The sequence below is a fragment of the Benincasa hispida genome, chromosome 12, assembly GCF_009727055.1.
Source record: "Benincasa hispida cultivar B227 chromosome 12, ASM972705v1, whole genome shotgun sequence".
In the NCBI taxonomy this organism is placed as follows: Eukaryota; Viridiplantae; Streptophyta; class Magnoliopsida; order Cucurbitales; family Cucurbitaceae; genus Benincasa; species Benincasa hispida.
The window spans coordinates 2541251-2560405 of NC_052360.1; the positions used below are offsets into that span (position 1 = coordinate 2541251).

Genomic DNA, 19155 nt, shown 5'->3' on the forward strand with positions numbered 1-19155 from the left:
AAGTGAGAAAATCGAATCTAATAAAAAACTATGTCAATTAAATTTATGCTTATTTTAACCATAATTCTAAAATTTGAAATCACCTAATATTTGTTTTTTAAAAATTCCAACGATATTGAATGTGACCAAAAGACAATTGAACCTAAAAACTCAAAAATCTATCAACGTCGTTAATGTAATTCAATTTGAAGTATTTATTACTCAATTTTTTAATCTCTATATTATCGACTAAAAAGCTTTTTAAATCTCTACCTCATATATTATTAAACTTTAATTTATCTTTTTAAGAAAAAACTATCTAATTAATCCATAAATTCTACAGAATTTTCAGATCTCCATCTCTTATGATAAATAACCAACCCACACTAAATTCTACAGGTAAACGTAATTTATGCTTATGATAAATAACCAACCCACACTAAACATGATTTAAAAAAAAAAAAAAAAAAAATTGGAATGATAGTACAATTTTATTTTTCTAAAAAAATTGAGATAAGATTCTCTAGTGGCGTCGATAGAGAAAAACATCAATGTAAACTCATTTTCTTAACTAAGAGTACATTTTGATTTTATTTACTAAGGCCTCGTTTAGTAATCATTTCATTTTTTTATTTTTGTTTTTGAAAATTAAACTATAAACACTACTTCCGCCTCTAAATTTCTTCGTTTGTTATCTACGTTTTGCCCATGGTTTAAAAAACCAATCCAAAATTTGAAAACTAAAAGAAGTAGCTTTTTAAAATTTGTTTTTGTTTTTGTTTTTAAAATTTGGCTAAGAATTCAACCATTATATGTAGGAAATATACAAATCATGATAAAAAAAAAAAAAAACGAAATAGACTTAATTTTAAAAAACAAAAACTTAATCATTACCAAATGGACCTAGAGAACTAACATTTCCAAATATTGTCAATAATGGGCCATTGATAAAGTCAGCCCAAGTTCTCCTAGTTAGGTTTCTGAATTGGGCTTGGGTTTAGGAGATTTGAAAGAAAATTGCATTTGGTAACCCTTTCTTTCTTTCTTTCTGATTTTTTCTTTCTTTTCTATAGAAATTTAAAAAATATATATTACCAAAATGACTTTAACCCTAAAGCTTTTGCAATAACAAAAACCAATAAAATAAATAGGAACTAGAATGATGATCAAGTTTGAAAAACTAGTAAAATATAAGTTAACAACATATTAATCAATCAATTTAATATTTACACTAAATTATTCTGATAATATGGAAGCCACTAAACTTGTTTGCAATAAGATACTAACCCGTTTCAAAACTTGATACCTAACCTATTGCATATGGCTTATTCTAATGGCCTGTTAGGGGGTTGGAAGGACGTTGGTTTGGAACGAGTTTCGATTCCAAGCACATTTTTAGGTCATTGATTTTGGACCTGGTTTATATAGATAATACTCATAAGTCGTAGTTTGCTAATTGATTACGACCTTCACACATCTACCACGTTTCCCTCTTAAATTGTCAAACGTCTTCTAAGTTTCAATGTTTGTCCACATCGACATCTCATTAACCAAAACGTGTTTCCACGTCATATAAAGAAACAAATTTATACAAAGTTTAAGAACTAAAATATATAAGCCACACAACATACATGATTGATAACAATCCCCTTGTCATATACTTTCCACATCTCTTCATAAATGTTCTTTCAAGCGTGTTCATCACAATCAAGTATGAAAACTTTTGAGCTATTAGACAGAGAGATTGAACCAGAAGACTAAACCAATTTCTTTGTTACAAATCAGCCAAGAACTGACCTTTGATTTTATTGTAAAAATACAAAGAGCTCTGCATGAGATTCCACACAAATCACCACATATATATATATATATGTAAAATGTAGAGCAGCAAAAAGGGTCGGCAGAATTCTTTTAACCTTCTGTATGATATATGAAAATGTATAGAACTTATCTGAAAGCCATTAGCTGCAAATGGGGCAAAGAACAAGGCCATTCTCATTACAATCAGGGCATTTAACAACCACAGCCTTGCCATGGCTTTGCTTATGGAACCCTTCTTTTTTCACTGCCATCACCAATTTACAGCTTCCATTGCATTGAAAACAGGGCAAAAATCTTGCATTTCCACACCCTTCACAGACAGACCCAGCTTTGATTTTGGGTAACCCTTCAAGTAATTCCACTAAAACTCCTTCTTCTACCATTTTCAACACTTTTTCTCCATTCCCAATGTACTTACCTCTTATGAACACTCTTGGAGGAACCATGGCTTCTTGCCCTCTCCCTTTCATTAATTCCCTTAGCTCTTCTCTGAACCCCCGATCCATCGATACGTCTCGCTCGCAGATTTGCACTCCGGTGCCTTCGATCGCTGCTCGCACGGCGTTGCACTCCTCGAACGTCTTTCTTATCCCTCGGAGCGTCGTTGTGTACACCACCACCCGATTCTCCCCACTCGGCGGGCAGAGTGTCTCAAACCTGAATAAGAATATGAATGAATGATTAAATACACCGTAATCTATAATCAGTAGTGAGCAATTCCTCCCTTCAAACCTCTATAAATGTCATTTTTTTTTCTCAATTAAGAAAGTGTTAATAAATCGACAGTCTAAGAAACACAAAAAAAGGTAGAGAAATCTAACACAGAAATTTATGTAGTTCATTATCAGTATATTAACTAATTCCATAGGCAGATAATACATATCCAAAGGCACCAGTAAAATTAGAGAGCCATTTACGTTAGGTAAGAGTTCAGTTAAACTTTTTGGGTTCGGTGTTAGCTCATACCTGTCAAGCAAATGTTTCACCGGAGAGGGAATCGTTACGGGAGCAGTAACAGTGGGTCGAGACGACGGTCGGAGAATAGATGATGCGACGATCTGGGTGGGGCAATTGGGGTTGGAATTCTCCTTGTTGGAATCAATGTCGTTCTTGAGAGCGAATTTTTTGGATTGAGAGAGAAGAGAAAAACGAAAGCTATCGGCATCAAGGCCATCCATGAGCTCCCAGGAGTTGATAACCTCGGGGTCAGAGCGAAGGGACTTGGCGGGGATCGGGAGGGGCGGTGGGGCAGTGGCGGTGGCCGAAGGCGGGTCGAGGTTAAGAAGGCCATAAGTGGTGGAAGTGAGGGAGACGAAATGATGGGTTAGAGCAGAGGATCCAAGTTGGGGGAAATCATCGTCGTGATTGAGAAGATGAGAAGAAGCACAGCCCATTTCGATAGAGATCAGTAATGGCAGTGAGATTGAAAGTGGAAGAAGGAATAAGAAGAGAGGAAAGTGAAATGGGTTGGATTCAATTTTTGAATGAAAGGGTTTGATTTTGGTGAGAGAGAGAGTGCGTAGAGTGGGCTAAAGACGCAAACTTTGGGCGCTAAAATTGAATTCAAAAGGGGTTGAATTGCATCGAATGAAGAGATATATATGTCTATTTGGTTAGGTGTCATAATTGCTTTTAACAATTCGAAAATTTTAACTTTTACTAACTGTTTTATGAGCCCACATAAACTACACTCTTCCATTTTAATTCTTTTCTTTGTTAAACATAGAACAACTTTGAACTTTGAAAAGAGGGGCTTAGCTTGCCCCAAATTTGTCATGGGTTTTCATTAGTCCTTTCTCCAAAAATCACAAACTCCAAAAAATTCCTGTGATTCTCTTCCCAGATAATACAAAGAAGACCAATCGGTGGTTGTCATCTTAATTGTGGTTGCCATCTTAATTGTTCGTAATTTTCTAGAGAAGAAATTTAAAGAAGGATTCTTCAAAGGTAAGAGTATTCTTTTCCCTTTTCTTTTATTCAATTTTATTATAGCATGCTATAATTTTGGTTTTAATGCATAATGTTCTTTATTGATTCTGTAAAAATTATGAGTTTTGTAAAATTGGGATTTGGGACCGATCCCCATTTCCGCTTAAGGACCTTCATCGATTCCTTCAATTGGTATTATAGCAGGATTTTTGCCCAAATTTTTCCAAATTTTCAAAATATTTTTTACAGTATCATGGTGTGATGCATTCTGTCAATTTATTCATGTGATGCATCTGTTATTGATGAATGTTTGTGATTAATGGATGTTTGGGATTGTTCACTTTAATTCATCGCTTTCATTTTTGCAAATTTGATTTGTAAGGGCTTTTGTTTTGGTCATGATTGTTTGCTATTAAGTCTATATTTTAAAGTTTTGAGTCCTTCATGACTGTTTCGATCGAAATCAGAAGAAGACGAGGCCAAAATCGGAGGAGTTTTGATCAAGTTTGCAGCTATATAGTGCTGTCTGCACTGCATCGTTGCAACGCTGCGATAAGGAAGAACGATTTGTTCTTTCCGTAGTGTTGCAACGCTGGGCACAACGTTACAACACTCCGAGACGGAGAATAAACTGGTTCTCGTCGGTTCAGTTCTTGATCCTTTTGGTTCGCTTGCAATACAGTTAGTTCGAGTAGTTCAGGTTCGGTTCGGAGGCTGGGCGATTTGGTTCGAGCGGTTCAAGGCCCGATTCTCTTTTTTTGAATTGGTTGATCAATATTTATGTAATAGATAGTTATTTTGATTAATTAAATTAACATAAATGTTATATTAATTTAATTAATTGTTCAGGTGTCCAATCCCGATCCATTAATTGTTTTAAATTATGCATATGATGTATATTTTTTTTTATTATATATATATATGTCATAATGTATGTCATATAGTATAAAATCTCACCATAGGTTATGCATTTAATTTCATGTATTATTTGTGTTATAAGTGTAATAATATGTATAGTTGCATGATTTAATTTTTATAGCATGCTCATGCATCATATAATATAAGTATCATAGTATATGTTTGCATGCATTAATACCATATCATGCATCATTTATATCATAAATGTTCTAATATATAGTTGAATATATGTATGGATAAATGTTATCAATTATTTCATTACCTTATTATATAAGTGTTATATATAGTTAGTAATGAAATGAAATTGCATGAAGCATGACACTACCTTAGGTAATTTATAATTGCTATAATTTACTAAGTATGTCATTGAATACAATTGTATAATTTTAATTTATTTCATTTTTTTTAATAAAAATTATAATTAAATGAAATTAGAAATTAAAATCAATAATTCAGAATTGCATGCAAACCTTAGGTTAAAATCATTTTTTAAAATAGTTTTAAAATATGATTCACATAGACCTAAGATCACTTTTCTAATAAGATTAGAAATTAAGTTTAATCTTTTAATCAGTTTAATAGGATTAACTTGATTCTTAACTAAAAGATTAAATTTGTATCAAATGTATAAGGGACATTTTATCTAAAGTTAGTTCTATCTAGGCTGGGGTATTTAAGTTGACGGAAACGTAACACCCCTACCTAAGAACTTACCTGAAAATGTGAATTAGATAGATTTGTTATAAGCATGAAATGGTTGATTAAAGTTTATTAAAGTGTTTAATAACATTAATCAAAGCTGTTTAACTATCCAAAGTAAGTATTACTTTTGGGAAAATTAAAGAAAACACTTAGTTAAAAATCAGTAGCCGAATTTTCCTAAGTTAAATAACCCTAGATATAACACTCAATGGGAGGAAAATGGGGTATATGATACTTCATTTTACCTTTTCAAGTTTCTCCTCTAAGATCTATACTCTGCCTCGAGGTCCCTTTGCGTGTGTTCCCCTACGGATGGTGTTTGTATAGATCAATAACAAGGTGAATGGAGAGAATATTTATAGTAAGTGGGAGTCGGATGTGTGTCAACATATCCCATGGCCTCTCTCATTAGTTTGTAGTAAAGTTTCATGCTTGGCCTCGAGGCACCTTTGCTTGTGTTCCCCTACAAATGACATTTGCATGATTATTTACCTCAAACTCTAGAAATAGATAGGATCACTTTAATTTTTGCTCCAATCGATTTTTCCCTACGGTTGGCTCATTGGGGCGAAACTCTAGAATCTAAAATGAGGGGTTGTACTTACAAGAGATGTGAAGCGAGTTTAACAATTTCTAGACTGAACAATGGTGACTGATAGTTATAGTAACAAGGAGTTATTTTGTCTATTGGTTGAGATAGTCTCATTTCAGTGAAGAGGCACCTGATCACCCTATGGTGGCTTTTGTCCTATCTCACTGAAACATCATTGTAAAATAGATGTCACTTAGGGTGCATTAGAGTATTTTGCTAAATTTGATTGGTTTTTCAAAATGGGTTAATGCATTATTACTAATATAAATAATTTGTATAGTTTCAACAATTTATTAACTATGACTTCCACGACACTTAATTTGCTTGCTATCGACAAACTCACAAGCGAAAATTATACAACATGGAAAAACACAATCAACATAATAGTAATCATCAATGACCTGCGTTTTGTCCTTATGGAGGATCGTCCTCCTATTCTTGCTCAAAATGCCACGTGAAATGTTCAAGAGGCATGTGAGTGCTGGACACGGGCAAACGAGAAGACTCAAATGTATATCTTGGCAAGCCTTTTAGAAGTCTTGGCCAAGAATCATGAGCCCATGATCACTGCTAGAGGTGTTCAAGAAAACTCGATGACCCGAAAAAATCGATCAACCCAACCCAACCTGTGTGGTTTGGGTTGGGTTATCAACTCATTTGGATTGGGTTGGGTTCAAATAATGAAAATTTTATGGGTTGAGTTGGTTCATGGGTTCACCTAATATAACCCAAACGAACCCGAATTTATTATTAACTTTAAAATATATATTTTTTATTACTTATAATACAATTATTTATACATATATTGATTTTAATTTTATTTAATTTCAATATTTTTTGAATAATTTATTATTTAACAACTTTTAAAAGTAGTTTCTTTGCACTTTAGAAAGAAAATTTTCACTATATAAATTGAAATTGAGTTGTTAATCTTAATTCAATATAGGAAAATATTCAAATTATATTTTTACATATTTACGTTTTGTTTCTTTTTAGAATAAAATTTTAAATAAATGACTCGATTTACCCGAACCAACCTAATCCAAATATTTCATGGTTGGGTTGGGTTGGGTTCATTTTTTAATAAGGGTTATTTGGGTTGAAAAAATTTACAACCTGAACAATTGGGTTGGGTCTAAAAAGTCTTTCATCCCAACCCAACCCAACCCATGAACATCCCTAATAACTGCTCGTGAGACCATGGAGTCCCTATGGGGGATGTTTGGACAATCGTCTACACAACTCAGGCACGACACTCTAAAACATATCTTCAATGCCCGTATGCAAGAAGGGGCATCTGTTAAAGAACACGTTATCAACATGATGGTCTACTTCAATATGGCGGAGATGAATGGGTCTGTCATTAATGAAACCAGTCAGTTTAGCTTCAATTTGGAATCTTTACCTGAAAGTTTCCTACTGTTCTGTAGCAATGTTGTTATAAACAGGATTGACTACAACTTCATCACCTTGCTCAATGAGCTTCAGACTTTTCAGTCCTTGATGAAAAGCAAAGAGCAAAAAGGAAAGGTAAATGTTGTCTCGTCCTCAAAGAAGTTCTATAGAGGATCGTCCTCTAGAACTAAGTCTATGCCTTTTTCTTTCGGCATCAGAAAGTGGAAGAAGAAGAAAAGTGGAAAAGGGAAAGCTAACCCACCAGTTGCTGCCTAGAAGGGCAAGAAGGCCAAGGCTGCAAAGGGAATCTGTTTCCATTGCAATCACAAGGGACATTGGAAGAGGAATTGTCCCAATACTTGGCAGAAAAGAAGAAAGCCAAGCAAGCTAAATATGATTTACTTGTATTGGAGACTTGTTTAGAGGAGATTAATGATTCTGCCTAGATAATTGATTCAGGTGACACTAACCATGTTTGCTCTTCATTTTAGGGAATTAGTTCCTGATGGCAACTGAAAGTTGGAGAAATGACCATGCTTTTTGGAATTGGGCACGTCGTCTCAGCTATGACCGTGGGAGGGTTTAGACTCTGGTTACAAAAATCTTATATTTTATTAGATAATGTATATTTGGTTCTAGATTTGAAAATGAACCTAATTTCTGTAAAATGTCTTCTTGAACAACATTATTCTCTTAATTTTCAAGTAAATAAAGTGTTTATTTACAAGAATAGAGTATTGATTTGTGTGCTAATCTTGAAGATAATTTGTATGAGCTAAGACCGTTAGCAACTAAAGCCCTTCTTAATACCGAAATGTTTAAAACTGCGGTAACTTAGAATAAAAGAGTTAAATTAAATTTCTCCTAAAGAAAATTCTTGTCTTTGGCCCCTAAAGTTGGAACACATCAATCTCAATAAGATTAAAGATTGGTTAAGAATGGACTTCTAAGCGAGTTAGAAGAAAATTCGTTACCAATGTGTGAGTCATGGCTTGAAGGAAAATTGACTAAAAGATCTTTTACTAGAAAAGGTCATAGGGCCAAAGAACCCTTAGAGCTTGTACATTTAAACCTCTATGGTCCGATGAATGTTAAAGCAAGAGGAGGGTTGGAATATTTCATCACGTTTATTGATGATTATTCTAGATATGGGTATGTTTGTTTAATGCAACAGAAGTCTGAAGCTTTTAAAAAGTTCAAAGAATTTAAGGTTGAAGTTAAAAATGCATTAAATAAAACAATTAAAATATTTTGATCTAATCGAGGTGGAGAGTTTTTTTTATCTTACATTCAAAAACTAATTGATAGAACATGGAATAGTATCCCAACTCTCAGCACTTAGTACACCTCAGCAGAATGGTGTATTAGAAAGGAGAAATCGAACCTTGTTGGACATGGTTCGATCTATGATGAGTTATGCATCCTTATCAGAATCGTTTTGGGGTTATGTAGCACAGACTGCAACATATATTTTGAATTGTGTTCCATCCAAGAGTGTTACCAGAACACCTTTGGAATTATGGAATGGTCGTAAAGGTAGTTTAAGCCAGTTCAGGATTTGGGGTTTTCCAGCATATGTGCTTGAGGCAAATCCTAAGAAACTTTAACCTCGTTCAAAATTTACCTATTTGTAGGCTACCCTAGGAACAAGAGGTGGTTACTTTTACAATCCTAAAGAAAATAAAGTATTTTTGTCGACAAACGCTACATTTCTAGAGGAGAATCACATTGGGGAGCATAAGCCCCACAGTAAGATTGTGTCGAATGAACTTTTCAAGGAAACTACTGAACCTTCAACAAGAGTTGTTGAAGAACCCAACATCTCAACAAGAGTTGTTGAAAGTTAGTTCATCTAATAGGTCATCTCCACCTCAAGTGTTGAGGGAACCTCGACGTAGTGATAGAGTTGCGAACCCACCTATCTGTTACATGAATTTAACAAAAATCATAGCTATAGTAGTTGACGGAGATGTTGAGGATCCATTGTCTTACAAGAAGGCAATGGAGGTGAAGGAACTCTTTTGACAGAGAACCTTTAAGCAGAAGCGAATCGTCCAAATCCCATTGTGATTCAATGCATACAGGTACAATCATACAAGAACAGATTATGCATAAAACATAAATTACATCATGCTTTCAAATAAATAAACAAAGGATCAAGAGACTATACCTTTGAAGAACAGTTCTTCAAGTTAATCCCTCGATCAAACTCTTTCACGAATGCGTCGAACAAGTCACGAACTCTCCTCGAACAGCAGATAACAACAACGAGTAAACTCAAACCAAACAGGACACTACCACTTGGTAACCCTGGTATTCTCGGTATGAGAATCCAAGAGTGGTGGGCTCTGATTAATTTTGGTTAGAGGAGAGTTCTGAGTTTGGAGGAGGAAGACGATCGTGTAGTGAACAACACTATCGTGTAGACAAATAAGTCTATCGTATCGACAATATTACTCAATCGTTTAGGCGATGAGGCTATTGTATAGTCTCTCAAATCCAATCGTCTAGTAAAACTCTATCGAGTAACTCTTCTCCCTTGGAATAATGAAATCATATTTCATATATCCGATTTTTGCCATAAAAACTAAATAACTTCCCACTAATGGGTGGTAAGAGAGAAAAATGGTTAATTATCAAATAATTAATAATTATAAATAAATAGGATAACTAACTTGTCATTATATATTTATGACCTGTAGTTTTAATATTGCATCATATACAATATATAAACCATAGTTCTTTTTCTTTATTTTATGACATTTAACATAAATCATATTTATATTAAATTTAACAACTATGAATCTTATTCATAGAAAATATATTTGAATCATATTCAAATATTTGTTCCTCCAATCAAACAATGATTTATCAAATACATTATATCAATTATATCATATATAATTGAATTAATTGAATTATATCATATATAATAAAATTCTATGTGATCGTTTAGTATGCATGCCTTGCGTCGAGTATCAAATACCGCATGATCGTTTTCCCTCAATCATCTATGTGAATAGGCAACCAACGCAACATGATCGAGTAAACACTTTACATGATCGTGTAGCATTAGCTATGCGATCGTTTAGCAAATGCTACATGATCGTGTAGAACAATTCTACATGAATGCATAGCCAAATCTAAATGATCGTCTAGCTTGAGCTACACAATGCGACCACCGTTTCGTCTTCTCCATTGAAGCAAACTGCAACTCTTATGTCTGAAGCTTCTTCACAAATGAATAAAAAACACAAAATGAATATAAACTCGATTGCAAGAAATTATACCAAAAAACGTAGGGATCCTTACAATTAACTTTTGTAAATGTAAAAGGAAAGCATTAAATAGAGATAACTATGCCAAAACTATCCATGAACAACATCCACAAACATTAACAGTTAAACGCATTGCAGAAACTTAAAACCCACCAAACTGTAAATGAACTTCAATACAACAAATTGAATTTGGAAATCATAACACAACCTAGCTCTGATACCAATTGAAGGTACTCTTTTGATAGAGAACCTTTGAGTAGAAGCGGATCGTCCAAATCCCATTGTGATTGAACGCATACATTTATAGTCATACAAGAATAGGTTATGAATAAAACTTAAATTACAGCATGCTTTTGAATAAATAAACAAAGGATCAAGAGTCTATACCTTTGAAGAACCATTCTTCAAGTTAATCTTTTGATCGAACTCTTTCATGAACGCATCAAACAAGTCACGAACTTTCCCCGAACAGCAGCAAATAGCAACGAGTAAACTTGAACCAAATAGGACACTACCACTTGGTGACCTTGGTATTCTCAGTGTGAGAATCTAGGAGTGGTGGGATCTGGCTAATTTTTGTTAGAGGGGAGTTCGGAGTTTGGAGGAGGAAGACGATCGTGTAGTGAACAACATTATCGTGTAGACAAACAAGAATATCACATAGACAATATTACTCGATCTTTTAGGCGATGAGGCTATCATATAGTCTCTAAAATCCAATCGTCTAGTACTCTATCGAGTAACTCTTATCTCTTGGAATAATGAAATCATGTTTCATATATCCGATTTTTGCCATAAAAACTAAATAACTTCCCACTAATGGGTGGTTAGAGAGAAAAAGAGTTAATTATAAATAAATATGATAACTAACTTATCATATTATATTTATAACCTATAGTTTTAATATTGCATCATATAAAATACATAGACCATAGTTCTTTTTCTCTATTTTATGGCATTTAATATAAATTTTATATTAAATTTAACAACTATGAATCTTATTCATAGAAAATAAATTTGAGTCATATTCAAATATTTTTTCTTCCAATCAAACAATAATGTATCAAATATATTATATCAATTATATCATATATAATAAAATTCTCTCTTATTAATTTGAACATTTCAAATTAACCAAAAAATTGATTCTCAACTTAAATCCATTGAGCTACCAAGGGGACCTTATGGGCCTGTAACTTGAAGCTCCAATGATACGTGAATAACTAATTAAACTCTTTAATCACATCATCTACCATTGGTTAACTGTCGGCACTCCACTAAAGACCGACAGTTGCACTCTTCGCATCACAAATATATTTCTGTGTCTATTGGATATAACTAATCAATACTATGATGACCCTTCACAAAACACTTATAAGTACAGCTGGGCCAAATTACAGTTTTGCCCCCATCTAACTACTTAAGTACCATTAATCCCTCTAATGAACAATAGATCATAGTCCCACTATGACTAAACAGCTCTCGGGCCAAGAGAGGGTGTGGCGCCACATTGTTCAAGACCCGGAATCAGCCCTTAAGGGAGCAATTTATCTACTTACCCCTGCTTCGAGAAAGAAGTGAATTCCATCTTGTGTAGCTATGTTCCCAGTTCCCCAATTAGACGAATCCCCAAAATTGTAGGCTTATTGAGTCGGCGATTTGACCACTTTCACCCATGCAAATCAAAGGACCACCCTCATAGGCAGGAGTTCACAACTCATTCAGGATTAAAGTCATGTTACCTATGGTTATCCTAGTGAAATGAAAGTCTCGATTATGAATGACGTTATATAATGACACTAAATATTTCGTGGTCCGGTCTTATACAAACTCCTTTGTATATAATATCCCTGCTCGCATGTCTAATACATGAATGATCAGGATCAGATCATTTGTAGCACTTTACAACATTTGTAACACCTACAAAGTGGACCATACTTTTAGTGTCACCAGGATAAGGTACCCAACCTTATTCATATAATACAGACTATTTAGGTTATCACTTAAACACGATCCACTTGTATGTCTTAACATACATGTTTAAGTTATAATGATAATCATGGATCTTAGTTTATTGGTTTGTGGTTAATGCAACTAAAATATTATATATTTCATAGACAAAAGTGAATAAAATATCATATATTATTAATTACTAAAATGTTTATTCATACAAGTGTTTACAAACTATAGAACCCTATGAGATTTAGGGCATCAACCCCAACAGAAGGATAATGACAAAGATGAGTGGATCAAAGCTATGGATCTCGAAATGGACTTTATATACTTCAATTCTGATTGGGATCTTGTAGATCAACCTGATGAGGTAAAACCTATAGGTTGCAAATGAATCTACAAGAGAAAACGGGATGTTGATGGAAAGGTGCAAACCTTCAAGACTAGACTTGTGGCAAAGGGTTATACCCAAGTTGAAGGAGTCGACTATGAGGGAACTTTCTCACATATTTCCATGTTGAAGTCTATATGGATCTTCCTATCCATTGCCTTATATTATGACTATGAGATCTGGAAAATGGACGTTAAGACTGTCTTCTAAATGGTAATCTTGAGGATACCATTTATATGGAGTAACCTGAGGGATTCATAACCCAAGATCAGAGCAAGAGGTTTGCAGGCTTAATCGGTCCATCTATAGATTGAAGCAAGCTTCTCAATCTTGAAATATAAGATTTGATACTAAGATCAAATCTTGGCTTTGATCAAAATGTTTATGAGCCTTGTGTTTATAAGAGAATCATCAACAGTTCGATAGATTTTCTAGTTATGTATGTAAATGATATTCTACTCATTGGGAATGATGTAGGTCTACTGATTGAAATTAATAATTGGCCAGCGACCCAATTCTAAATGAAAGATCTGAGAGAGACACAATTTTTTCTGGGCATTCAGATCTTTAGGGATCGAAAGAACAAAATGCTAGCTCTATCTTAGGCATCGTACATTGACAAAATGCTTGTCAAGTTTTCGATGCAGAACTCCAAGAGAGGTTTACTCCCTTTCAGGCATGGAGTTATATTGTCTAAGGAACAGTGTCCTAAGACATCTCAATAAATGAGATGGATCCCTATGCATCGATTGTTGGCAGCCTGGTGTATGTGATGTTATGTACTAGACCTGACATCTGTTATGCAGTGGGGATAGTCAGTAGATATCACTCAAATCCAGGATATGATCACTAGACCCCATTAAGAACATTCTCATGTATCTACGAAGAACGAACGACTACATGCTCGTTTATGGTTCTAAAATGATTTGATCCTTATAGGATACACGAACTCTTTTCAGATTGATAAGGATTTTACGAAATCCATATCAGGATTAGTGTCCACTCTTAATGGAGGGGCAGTAGTCTGGAAGAGCACCAAGCAGGGTGCATTGCTGACTCCACCATGGAGGCTGAGTACGTAGGATCATGTGAAGCTTCTAAGGATGCTGTGTGGGTCAGAAAATTCCTGATTGATCTGGAAGTGGTTCAAAACATCTCAAAACCCATCACTCTTTATTGTAATAATAGTGGTGTTGTGGCTAATTCCTGATAGACTTGAAGTCACAAGCACAGGAAGCATATAGAGTGGAAGTATCATCTCATCTGAGAGATTGTGCATTGTGGGGACATGATCGTGACGCATATAGCTTTGGAGCACAACATTACTGACTCATTTACAAAGGCCTTCACGGCTAAGGTATTTAAGGGTCACCTGCAGAGTATGAGTCTACAGGATAGACAACATTTAGTCTAGGGCAATTGGGAGATTTTTTACTGGACGCATTTTATGCTCTAGTTTATTGGTTTGTGCACTTGTATATTAGTATGAGTTGTATATTGCACACTTCACTAGCATTAGGACAAGTGGGAGAATGTTGGGTTGATGCCCTAAATCACGTAAGGTCCTGTAGTTTGTAATCGTATTGTATAAACATTTTATTTATTTAATAAAACATGAGATGTTTTATTTGACATTTAGTAGAATTAAACCCGCAAACGACAATCCTTTGATTTGTATGGGTGAGAGTGGCCAGATTGTTGACTCAAAAAACCTACCATTTTAGATATTTGTCTGATTGAGGAGCTGAGAACATAGCTACACAAGACAGAATTCACTTCTTCCCTGAGGTTGGGGTAAGTAGATAAATTGCTCCCTTAAAGGCAGATTCTGAGACTTGAACAGAGCCACACCCTCTCTTGGCCTAAGAGAGGTTTAGTCATAGTTGGACTATGATTTATTGTTCATCAGAGGAATCGGTGATACTTAAGGAGTTAGATGTAACTACAAGGGGAAAACGGTAATTTTGGCCTAGTTGTACTTTCGAGTAATTTGTGAAGAGTCATCATACTGTCGACTGGTTACATCCAATGAACACAGAAATATATCTTTAGTGCAAAGAGTGCAACTGTCGGTCTTTAGTAGAGTGCCTGAAAGTTAATGGATGTTGAGTAATTTAATTAAAGGAGTTTAATTAATTATTCAAGTACCATTGGAGCTTCAATCTACAGATCCACGAGGTCCCTTCTGTAGCTCAACAGGGATTAAATGAGATCAATTTTGGATTAATTTGAATTATTCAAATTAAATGAGGGAATTAATTGTATATGATATAATTAATTTTATTTATTTATATATGATATAATTACTATAATGTGTTTGATACATTATAATATAAAGTTTATTTGAGCAGAAATAAATATTTGAGTATGATTCAAATTAATTATATGAATTGGATTCATATAATGAAATTTAATATAAATAGGATTTATATTAAATGCCAGTGATGAGAGAATTAAGACTGTTATATTAAATGTGATACAATATTAAACCATAGACTATATGTTATATATGATATACCATATTATTTTATATTTATATTTGATAAGTTAGTATATATATATATATATATATATAATTAATTTTGAATTTAAGTGGGAGGGAAATAACTTTCATCCCCTTAATTCTCTCTTGCTTTCACGTTCCAGAGGAGTTGAGTGGGGTGATGGTTATTTAGTTTTTTTTATTATTATCTTCTTTGTAAAAGATTAAAAAAAAATAGAGAGAACTCTCTGTACAATTTTCTTTTGGTTTTCTAGAGATTATTCCCCACACACATTCTCCTCCTCCTCTGTCTTTTCAATCTTTCCCTCTCAAAAAAATCACAGAGTGCACAAAACTCCTGTGATTCTCATTCTAGAGAATACAGAGAAACCAATTGCTGGTGGCCATCTTGATTGTTCGTGAGGTTGAGATTGATACCCTAAATCTCGTAGGGTCCTATAGTTTGTAAACATTGTTGAACAAAATCATTATGTATTTAATAAAATATTTGATATTTTATTCATTGTCTATAGAATATGTGATATTTTAGTTGTATTGACCGCAAACCAATAAACTACATTCAAGGTTGTCTTTGTAACTTAAACATATATGTAGAGACATACGGATGGATCTTGTTTAAGTGATATTCTAAATGTTATGTAGTAAATGGATAAGTTTGGGTAACTTATCCTAGTGACACTACGAGTATGACCCACTTTGTAGGTGTTATAATTATTGTAAAGTTCTATAAATGATCTGATCCTGATCATTTATGTATAGACATGTAAGCGGGGATATTTTATACAAAGAAGTTTGTATAAGACCGGACCACGAAATGTTTAGTCTCATTGTATAACGTCGTTCATAATAGAGACTTACATTTCACCAGGATAACCATAGGTAATATGACCTGAATTCTGAGTGGGTTGTGAACTCATGCCTATGAGGGTGGTCCTTTGATTTGTATGGGTGAGAGTGGCTAGATTGCCAACTCAACAAGCCTACCATTTTGGGGACTCGTCTAATTGGGGAGCTGAGAACACAGCTACACAAAATGGAATTCACCCATTTTCCAAGGCAAGGGTAAGTAGATAAATTGCTCCCTGAAGGGCTGATTCCGGATCTTGAACAATGTGGCGCCACACCCTCTCCTAGCCCAAGAAGGGTTTAGTCATAGTAGGACTATGATCTATTGTTCATTAGAGAGATCAGTGGTACTTAAGAAGTTAGATATAACTGCAAGGGCAAAACGGTAATTTTACCCAACTTTACTTACGAGAAATTTGTGAAGGGTCATCGTTCTGTTGATTGGTTATATCCAATGGACACACAAATATATTTGTAGTGCGAAGAGTGCACATGTCGGTCTTTAGTGGAGTGGCCGATAGTTAACGGATGGTGAATAATGTAATTAAAGAGATTAATTAATTATTCATGTACCATTGGAGCTTCAAGCTACAGGTCCATGAGGTCTCCTTGGTAGCTCAATAGGATTTAGTTGAGAACCAGCTTTTAGATCAATTTGAATTGTTCAAATTAATATAGGGTTTTAATTATATATGATACAATTAAGTTATTTCAATTATATGTGATATAATTATCATAATGTATTATACATTATATCTTATTGTGAGGAAATAAATATTTGAATGAGATTCAAATATAGTTTCTATGAATTAGATTCATAGTTGTTAAATTTAATATAATATGCCATATAAAAGAGAAAAGAAACTATAGTTTATATTGTATGTGATACAATAATAAAACTATAGGTTAGATATTATACTTAATATAACATATAATCTAATATATACATATAAGTTACTTATCATATTTATATTTATATTATTATTATTATTTTGATAATAAGGAACGGAGTTATAACTCCCTTCCCCATCTTTTCTCACCACCCACATTAGTGGAGGTGGTTATTTTTTATGGCAAGGAGAATAAAATAAAAGTTTTTTCTTCTTCTTGAAAACGTAGGTTGTTAAACGATTGAGAAAAATAAAGAAAATACAGAAGTGTTTTGTGGGTTTTGTCTTGGTTTGGTGAACATTCTCAATCTTAACCAAAATAGTCATAGCCCACCACTCTTGGTTTCTCACCCTGAGAATACCAAGGTGACTATTGTGATAGTGTCTGGTTCTATTTGAGGTTTATCTTGGGGAAGGTCTTCAAGAAATTCATGATTCATTCGAGGGAAAAAACGAAGAAAAGTCTTCAAAGGTGAGGTTTTTTGAAACTCTTTCTTTCAAAAGCATGCTGTAATTTACAATTAAATGCATATCTTATTGTATTCAATAAAAATGGAATTTGGTCGATTCACTTCTGCTTAAGGTTCTCCTTGGTAAAGTTCCTTCAATTGGTATTAGAGCCAAGTTGTTGGTTTCTGATTCCAAATTCCATTCTTGTATTAAATTGTTTTACAATAATGGTGGGTTTTATAATCTGCATTCTATTTATGCGATGAATGGTTATGGATGATTTTGTTGATGGATGTTTCGGGATAAAACTCTCTGTTTAAGGCTTTCTTTAATTTACAAGTTTGGTTTGTAAAGGCCCTTGCATTTTTGGGTATTATTCTTATAATCGAGTCTGTAATTTGTAAGTTTGATTCACTCGTGATGTTCCGGAGGCTTCAAAAAAGGGTTGTAGAATGTTGTTTCGATAGAGAAGACGAAACAAAGGTTCCAGATCATGTAGCGCTACAACTAAATGATTGTGTAGCTCATGGTATGCGATCAGGTAGCTTTTGCTATACAATCGTGTAGCATTTGCTAAACGATAACATAGCTAATGCTACGTGATCGTGTAGAGTTTGCTACACGATTGTGTTGCATTTGTTACAAGATTGCATATTTTCTTGTTAAATGAGTGTGCGGTCTTTAGATGCTCAACGTATGGTTGCTAGCTACGCAATCACATAGTCTTTCATGCTCATCACATAGTTGCTAGCTACATGATCGCATAGTCTTTCATGCTCATCACATAGATGCTCGTCGCATAGTTCAATTTGCTACTGATGACATGCAAAAATGCATGTCATCTTAGGCCTTTTATTTAGAATTATGAAGGCTGTTAAGCATAATATGCATCAATTATGTTAGGAATTCATGAGAAAATGAGTTTACGGCGTTCAGCATTGAGAATCTCGGCTAACCCATTATTATGCGTTCAATTGTCTATTTTTGTATCTAACATAGGAAGTGGACGCAAACGCGAAAGCTGGACTACCGCATAGACGACCGCATGCGGAGAAACTCTTCATCGCAAAGGCGAACGCATGCGATCAATGCATGCGTGTTGCGATCATCAGCCGCATGCGTCAATCGCATAAGAGTTGCGATTGTTAAGCGATTGCGGTCATCGTGTAGAGTTGCGTTAATCAAGAAAATGCGGTCACTGCATAATTACGGCTACACGATAACGCATAATAGAGGGATAAATGCAAGGTTGGTGGAATGAATGCATCAACACATATCTTGGGAAAATCCAAAGATGATGTTGACATTTCACCTACCACGCTGTTAGCAGCAGAGATTCAGAAAAGAACCAATGCGCCGCTAATGTCAAAATCAGAGCAGTCCATTAATGTTGTCGGCGATCAAGCTCTATAAATAGAAGCCGCCGAGCATAATTTCAAATCATCCAAGGTTTTTGCCTGAGGTCCGCCTTAGGGTGGATCATTTTGATCCAGACGAACGCGTTAGAA

At 34.3% G+C, this 19155-nt stretch overlaps 1 protein-coding gene across 1 annotated transcript; it reads right to left on the bottom strand.

Annotated features, from left to right (window-relative positions):
- Nucleotides 1-1614: 1614 nt before the first annotated feature.
- Nucleotides 1615-3355, bottom strand: LOC120068019 (uncharacterized protein At5g39865-like). Its single transcript, XM_039019685.1, has 2 exons — nt 2767-3355; nt 1615-2457 (listed from the first exon to the last, which is right to left on the bottom strand). The coding sequence occupies exons 1-2, from the start codon at nt 3192-3194 to the stop codon at nt 1941-1943; spliced, it is 945 nt and encodes a 314-aa protein (XP_038875613.1). The 5' UTR covers nt 3195-3355; the 3' UTR covers nt 1615-1940.
- Nucleotides 3356-19155: the final 15800 nt, after the last annotated feature.

Excerpts from the sequence above, each read along its gene's own strand:
- LOC120068019 (XM_039019685.1), bottom strand. The coding sequence starts at position 3,194 with ATGGGCTGTGCTTCTTCTCATCTTCTCAATCACGACGATGATTTCCCC. Across the intron at positions 2,458-2,766 it reads GTGAAACATTTGCTTGACAG|GTTTGAGACACTCTGCCCGC; the intron begins GTATGAGCTAAC and ends ATTCTTATTCAG.